The sequence below is a fragment of the Salvia hispanica genome, chromosome 2, assembly GCF_023119035.1.
Source record: "Salvia hispanica cultivar TCC Black 2014 chromosome 2, UniMelb_Shisp_WGS_1.0, whole genome shotgun sequence".
In the NCBI taxonomy this organism is placed as follows: domain Eukaryota; kingdom Viridiplantae; phylum Streptophyta; class Magnoliopsida; order Lamiales; family Lamiaceae; genus Salvia; species Salvia hispanica.
The window spans coordinates 26,874,793-26,883,210 of record NC_062966.1 but is presented as its reverse complement, the minus strand read 5'-3'; the positions used below and the strand labels follow the sequence as shown (position 1 = coordinate 26,883,210).

Sequence of the window (8,418 nt, the reverse complement as noted above, 5' to 3'; positions counted from 1 at the left end):
GGTTCATCCTTGAATAGGGATCCTAGTTCATGTTTATATTAAATGATAATAAGTCTCACATTTCAGTAACTTATTCCACTCGCACCTTATGAATTAAAGACTAACCAAACCTTATCTAATGTAGTTATCTAATGGTACCAAAGCATGTTATATGATAATAATTTATTAATAATTTATTTAGCTTTGTGTCCCTGACCCTTATCATGCTGATTGTCAAGAAACTTGACATAGCTATCCATCTTGAAAGAACTCAAACCAAATCAATTAATAGACAAGTTTCTTTAGATAAATTTTTTTTCAGCTTAATTAAACCCTCGAAATGAGCACACTTTACATCAAAGTAGATGCAAATGAACTCCTTTCTCATAGTGGCACCAAAAAATGGCCAAAAATGATATATCTTCATCTATATTCCGAATGCAAGATAGCTGAATCAATCATTAAATAATGACTACTACAAATATCACCAATATGCAATAGTTAACCCCAATCTTCTTGATTTGTGTTCACATACATAACAGTCACAAACAAAGAGATTTTAGCAAGGTCGTGAGATTTATTGGGAGCAATTTCATAGACTTTTGCCATACAGGATACTAACAGAAAAAAACAGATTAAGGACGACACTTATCTGTACATATATGTACCTGCATAGATCTTGTGCAGAGTTGTTGCTGCTTCAATCATGTTGATATATAGTGTCTGAGGGGTTCGTATCTTGGGTTGAAATTTCGATTTGGGAGTTCTGAAGTTTAGGGTCTATCTCTTGGGTTAGGGCTTCGGGTAAAATTTGGGAGCTTTCTTGATGAGTGGACAAGGCTTGTGATGTGGGTGTTTCGATTAAGGTTTGGGCTCTCGGCGGGATTGTGAGTGGGGTTAGGGCAGGTATTGCTTCTTCTTGCTTCCAACACGCGTCCGAGCAAAGAACTTGCTTGCTTTCGGCCCCTTGCCGTACTTCCTCATGAATTCTTGTATGACCTCCTCGGGATCCAGTTCATCATCGTCAATCGCTGTGGCGGAGGGAGTAATCTGAGCGGTGGGGTTGCTCTGGCTGATGTCTAGCTGCGGTTGAACCACGGCCGGCAGTGACGTCGGCGGCTCCTGGGCAGTAGGGTTTGAACTCGTCGCCTCCGCCGACGTTTTACTGGTTTTCTCCTTCGGTGGATTCGCATTTTTCCGGCGGGATGAGCCGCGCATTGGGTTCCTCTGCATCGTGCTTAGTGGTGGTGACGGTGGTTGCTCACGGTACTGCAGAGAGAAAAAGAAATTGTGAAATTGAGTTTTTAGGGAGTTGTGAGGAAATTATTTTAGGAGTGGGAAGTTAATTAGTTTTTAGGGAAGTTATTTTAGGAAGAAAATAAAAGAAAGGAAATAAAATAATGAAAAAGTAAATAAAACAAAATGATATGATTGGCTGAAGTCGAACGGTCACGTCCTGACAGCAACCGTACGCTTTGCCAGTTTTTTGAAATTCAAAATTCAAAATTTTTTTAAACTCCCCCCTAATTTTTCTCCGCTTCCCCCTGCTTCATGCTATCCTTTCCTTTTCAAAGTTACCCCTAAACTCTCCCTGACCAGTTAACTTTAACACTTAGCAAAATAAAATATAAACGAAATATCTGAACCCCTGGTCAAAGAGATTAAGCTTTTTCAAAATCAATGTTCCCAGAGATGCTCAGATTTTCAAAAATCTTTTTGGGTTTAAAAATATTTCCTTTGTTTGTATTTACAAGTTGGTGCTTAAGTATTCTTGGGAACTATCTGGTTCAGTCCATTGATGGAAAATTTTACTCTATCTACCTGACCCAGAGATTCCCGAAGAATACTTAAACATGGCTTCTTAGGCAATAGTAGGGAGTGTGTGAAGTGAAATTTCTTCCACCTCACACAACTCTGAACTATCCCTGAACACTTTCACCCTATGACCATTAACAAGGAAAGGAACAAAGTTAGTATTGACTCCCTGAATTTCCACTGTTCCATTTGCCCGAATGCCAACGATTGTATATGGCCCTATCCACTTGGACTTCAGCTTTCCAGGCATGAGCTTGAGCCTTGACTTTTTTGAAAAAGGAGTGCCTTCTGCCTGACTTGCAGTTCCTTGACCTGAAGGTTTTTGTCGTGTCAGAGTTTGGTTCTCTCCTTGTACCACATAGCTGAAAGAGAAGATTTGTGGTCTAGTACTTAAAGCTACACGTGGAGAAGTCGCTAGCCATCTTCAATTCTTTGGAGAATTAATTAGGTATTATTCTACTCCGTAGAAAAGCATGTTTTAGGTTTTCAATATTCTTAAAGCATGATTAATTCAAGTTATGAGCATGATACATGTGATAATTACGCGAATAGATTTTGTCTAAATAATCTGCTAAATAGATCTGATTATTATGTGATTTATTTACATGCTCTTCCGCTGCGTGAACCAACAATACCAATCGGTGTCTTGTAAGCATTCCTATTGGCCTAGAGGGCATCATCAAGACGCTTACTCCAATCCTTCCTCGAGGTATTCTCCGTCTCCAGAATGCTCTTGATTTCTCCGTTTGAAATTTCAACCTGAAAATTTGATTGGGGATGATATGGAGTAGATAACCGATGGTGGACTCCATATTTTCTCATCAGTGCTTCAATCGTTATATTACAGAAGCGAGTCCCCTGGTCAGACATGATCGCTCAGGGCACCCCATATCGGTTGAATATATTGGCCATTAGAAACTTTGGAACTTCCTTCGACTCATAGGAACTTGTAGTAAAGTAGTAAGTATTCACGCCTGAAGATGGGAATGGGCCCATAATGTCCATGCCCCAAACATAAAAAATATCACAGACTATTATCGGAGTCTGTGGCATCTCATCTCTCATAGAAATCCCTCCGGTCAGTTGGCACCTGTTACAATTTTGGCAGAACTCATAAGTATCCCAATTCAGTGAGGGCCAGTAGAAACCGCTGTCCGGAACTTTCCTCGCAGTTTTCCTTGGGCCGAAATGCCCACCACATGCCAGTGCATGACAATGGTTGAGTACGTCTCTTTGCTCCCATTCAGGAATACATCTGATTATCACTTGATTTGAACCCATCTTCCAGAGGTATAGGTCATCCCAAAAGTAGTACTTGGCTTCACTTTTAATTTTCATCCTTTGGGCCCTAGTGATTTCCTGTGCAGCAGGTAGTTCTCCTGTAACTAGATAATTCGCCAGGTCCGGGAACCAAGGTTCCTAATTCGGCTTGCCTTTTTGCTTCTTTGAATCCTCAGGGCCGGTTAATGCTAACACTGCTACCCATCTGATGGGGCTAGCAGATCCCCCTAGGTAATACAAATATTCATCTGGAAAAGCATCAGGTACGGGTTCCTCATCTTCCCTTTGGACAATTCTGCTTAAATGGTCAGCCACTCTATTCTCGGTCCCTTTCTTATCTTTGACTTCCCAGTCGAACTCTTGCAGTAGCAGCACCCATCTGATTAGTCTTGGCTTGGACTCCTTCTTGGCTAGGAGATATTTAATGGCTGCGTGGTCAGTAAATACTATTGCCCTCGACCCCAGTAGATATGGTCGGAATTTTTCAAACGAGTACACCACAGCCAGCATCTCCTTCTCGGTGGTGTCATAGAAGATGACATAATTTTTTCCTTCGATCCTCTGACCCAGGACTGCCCCTATTACGAAGTCACTCGCGTCGCACATTACCTCGAATGGGTAGTTCCAATTGGGCGAGCAAATTATTGGAGCCGTGACCAATCGATCCTTAAGTAGCTGGAAGGCTTCCTTACACTTATCATCAAACTCAAATTCCACATCGTTCTGGAGAAGTCTTGTCAGGGGCTGGGAAATTTTTGCGAAATCCTTAATAAACCTTCGGTAGAATCTAGCATGACCCAAGAATCCTCGAATTTCCTTCTGATTCGTGGGATGTGGAAGTTTAGAGATCACATCCACCTTCTCTTGATCTACTTCGATTCCCCTTTCCGACACAACATGTCCCAGTACTATTCCCTCCTTGACCATAAAGTGGCATTTCTCGTAGTTTAGCACCAGGTTCTTCTTCCTGCATCTCTCCAAAACAACATCCAGGTGCCTGAGGCAAGTCTCGAAGGAATCTCTATATACGGTGAAATCATCCATAAAAATTTCTATGCAATCCTCCAAAAAATCAAACGACATTCTCCGGTGCGTTGCATCGCTGAAATGTCCCAGGTGCGTTGCATAGACCAAACGACATTCTCAGGTAGGCGTATGTTCCAAAGGGGCAGGTAAATGTAGTTTTCTCCCGATCCTCCGGATTGACATAGATTTGGAAGTAACTACTGTAACCATCTAGAAAACAGAAGTATTGCTTTCCCGCTAACCTTTTCAGCATTTGGCCGATGAAGGGTAACGAGAAATGATCCTTGCGTTTGGCCGCATTAAGTTTCCGATAATCTATGCACATTCTCCACCCAGTTACTAACCTTGTGGGCTCAAGCTCGTTGCGGTCGTTCGTGACGACTTGTATCCCAGATTTCTTCGGCACCATGTGAACAGGACTCACCCAGTCACTATTGGGAATGGAGTATATGATTCTCGGGGCCAACAGTTTCAATACTTCCTTTAAGATTTCCTCTCTCATGTTGGGATTGAGTTTCCTTTGGAGATCTCGGTGTGCTTTGGCTCCTTCTTCCAAATGGATGTGGTGCATACATAAATCGGAGCTGATCCCCACCAGGTCAGATAGAGTCCACCCTATTGCTTTCTAGTTCCTCCCCAACAATAGAAAGAAAATAACAACTGATTGCAAATAAACCACGGAGATAAAATATAGAGATAAGGGGAATTCCAGTATGTGCGGTCACAGTTATGGTTATACAAATTCAAAACTACAATACCCTAGCACAGTTATTACTTTGATAGAACGAGTCACCTAGCTTATGCTCATGCGATACAAACATTGATTACAATATTAGAGTTGTCAATCCCAACACGTAACTCCAAAAAGGTCCTAAGACCCTTGAAAAGTCCTCACTCTCAATTAACAGTGTTGTTTTAAAGGAAGTTAACTGTAGCGTCTACTAAGTGGATCTAACTCGCTAGAACTCTCTCACAGTTATTAAGCAAGTTATATTAAATCATTCATAATTGTGTCACTCAATCATGTAGCATCAAGATTACTTAGGGTAGAAACAAAGTAAAAACAAAACGGATATTAAATAGAAAACTCGAATTGTATAACCAAAGTCATTACTAACACATCCCTAGAATCCTATAAGTTTAGTTACACATAATGAAATAAGCTAAACACATAGATCGAATGGAAGATAATTTGAACATAAAACTAAAGCAAATAGAACCCGTAAGTTGAATCCTTGTCGTTCTTGATGTTCTTGAAATCCTTCTTCAACTCCTTGCACAATGACGTACTCTAACTTTTAATCTCTGGGAATTTATGTTGCAACAATAAGCTCTAATTTGATGAAGCTTGAGGTCCTATTTATAGGGAAAGTCAATCCTCATTGTAGATGGAAAAGATTTTCAAAATATGGTAAATCTTGGAGCTGATCTAGGGTAATTCGGACTCGCCGCCTTTCTGCGGTGGGCTGCCGCACATTGGGCGGCGATCGCCGCGTTGCAGTCTAGAATGTCAGTACCTTCGGCGGCGGATTGCCGCATGACCTCCGACGGTAGCCGGGCGAGACTCATTTCTAGGCTTAAATTTCCGAGGCGGACCGCTACAGAGCACTGACCGCCTGGCGCCGGCGGTCACCGTACACCTTGCGGCGATCGCCGGTCGCCGTCTGAACTCCAGAACTCCAGACTTTGCGTTTTGACTCTCTTTTTCGACTCAAATATGCACATTTCTCACAAAACACGTCAAAATACCAATTTAGATAAAATATGCAATTATTGGACAAGTAGCAAGTGACTTTGACATAAAAAACGGACCAAATAATGGTCTTAAAATAGTGCAAAATCCGAGCGTATCACGCTGCACCTTCTGCAAAACTCGTAGGCATCCTTGTGCAGGTCTGGCCAATAAAACCCATTGTCCAATACCTACCTAGCGGTCTTCTTTGGACCGAAATGACCACTGCAAGCTAGAGAGTGACACTGATTCAATATATCCTCTTGATCCCACTCAGGTATGCACCTTTGGATAGACATGCCCACGGTTCGTAAACCGCCGGTTCTGATTCGGAACTGCCGGTTCCGATTTCGGGAAATGTGGAACCGGAACTGAACCGTGAGGCTATTTTACGGTTCCGGTTCCGGTTCGAAAACCAGTGGTTCCGGTTTGGAACCGCCGGTTTTCCAGCGGTTTTTAACGGTTTATCGCGGTTCCGGCTCGGTTTCACGGTTTTCCGACGATTTTTCACGGTTCCGTTTTGGAACCGCCCGGAGCCGACGGTTCCGGCACGGTTTCGGTTCATAAAATTTGAAACTGGAACCGGCCCACGGTTCAAAATATGGCGGTTCTGGTTCAAGAAAAAAGCCACGGTTCCAGTTCAGAACCGGAACCCGCGGTTACGGTTTCGCGGTTAACCGCCGGAACCAAAAACCTTGGGCATCTCTACCTTTGGATGACCTGATCAATTTCCATTTTCCACAGGGAAGGGTCATCCTAGAAATAGTATTTCGCTTCAGTTTTAATCTTCAACCTTTGGGCTCTGGTGCAGTAGGGTAGCTCTCCAGTCACTGGATTAGCTGCGTCGAGCACATCTTTCCAGCTGATCACGCCATTTGATCCTTGGGAAAAATACAAATGCTCTCCTGGAAAAGCGTCCGGGACATCATACTTATCTTCGCCTTGCTTTATTCTGCTTAAGTGGTCGGCCACTCTGTTTTCCGTCCTCGCTTTATCTTTTGCTTCCCAATGAAATTCTTGCAGGGACAACACCCAGCGAATCAGCTTGGTATTTGACTCATTTTATGCCAGAAGATATTTGATTTCTGCATGGTTAGTATAAAAATTCACTTGGGACCCAAGTAAATAAGGGAGAAATTTTTCGAAGGAGTACAATATTGCCAACATCTCATTTTCTATCGTATCATAGTTTTTCTGCGCTTAATTGAGAGTCTTGGAAGCATAAAATATGACAGTTTTTCTCCTCGATCTTCTATCCAAGGACTGCCCCTACCCCAAAATCACTGGCATCGCACATCACATCATAAGGGTGATTCCAGTCAGGAGCCCTAATGATAGTGTAACAGCCCGCCTTCCTAGAGTACAATAAATGCGGCGACTGCTACCAAAACGGACTTAAAGAATTCAACTTAGGCTAGGGTTTCATTTAAAGAGTTTTGACCAGAAATTTAAAGGAACTATCGGGGCATTTAAAACAACAACTTAACCTAGAAACTTAAATAAGAAAAAAGAAGGTATTATAAATTACGATAAAAAATCTCAAGAGTGCGACATAGTTTCCAAGATAAAAACCACAAGATAGTCTAAGGCCTCTAAACCGAAAGGAGAGTGCAAAATATTCAAAATAAACATAAGTGTATCAAAAACTCAGCGGAAAGCGACCAAGAGAAAGAGAAGCTATGTATGAAGACACAACCACGCTTGAAGTTCAAAACAACCATCTAAATTAATTATCATGCTCAACACCCGCCACCGCTCGTCATCGTTCAACCTGCACATAAGGAAAACACATGCAGGGCTGAGTATTTTGAAATACTCAGTGAGCTCGTTGCCAAAATGTTTTATAAGTTATGCCACCCTTACCAAGTGAACTCGAGTTTTAAGCAGTTATAAGATAATATCACGAGTATCACAAAATATATTTTCCATAGACTGGTGAAAACGAGGTGGATCTCACGGTCCGCACAGAAGGAATTTAACAGGTTTCCTTGGTCCAGCAAATCCTCTAGATCACGCGGTCTAGGAACTCGTTGGTCGTCGGAAAATCCTGGTCGTCGGACACACATAGCACTCTTTCAAAAACCCTCAACCACTTTACTAAACCTAGTATAGGGAAGTAGGGATCGATCCCATAGAGATGGATGCGTAATAATCATGTTCAAGGATTTGGACTTGTTTTTGGGTTTGGCTGCTGCCACGCATTTTTCTTGGGTTGAGGAAAATAAACTTAACTTGGGAATTTTTAAAAAGAACTACTACGCTAACAGCTAGATCTAGGCGAAACAACAAAGCATGCACGAAAACTACCCGATCTATCACTAGATCTAAGAAACTACTCTATTACCAAGACCTGGGAAACAAACTGACCGTGGGGACCATGACTGAAAAAGCAGAGTACGGACGAAAAACTGGCAAAACAACTAACTCTGGTACTAACGAACAGCGACATCATCTTCTTCAACCAAATTGCGTAAAACTCAGAATAAAAATCACATAAACCAAATCGGAACAGAGCAGACTGAATCTAAACCATTTTAATGAGTAACTATGAAGAACTAAACAGATCTACAGATGCTAGACGAAGT

General features: G+C 42.0%; 1 protein-coding gene across 1 annotated transcript in view; it reads right to left on the bottom strand.

Annotated features, from left to right (window-relative positions):
* LOC125206620 (receptor-like protein 43) overlaps positions 1-3,075 on the bottom strand; it is a 13,078-nt gene extending 10,003 nt beyond the window's left edge. Inside the window, exons 1-3 of the mRNA XM_048105862.1 lie at positions 2,885-3,075; positions 1,883-2,156; positions 929-1,248 (exon numbers count right to left, since the gene is read on the bottom strand). Coding sequence (XP_047961819.1) covers positions 929-1,248; positions 1,883-2,156; positions 2,885-3,075 — 785 coding nt within the window. The remainder of the gene's footprint in view (positions 1-928; positions 1,249-1,882; positions 2,157-2,884) is intronic.
* Positions 3,076-8,418: the final 5,343 nt, after the last annotated feature.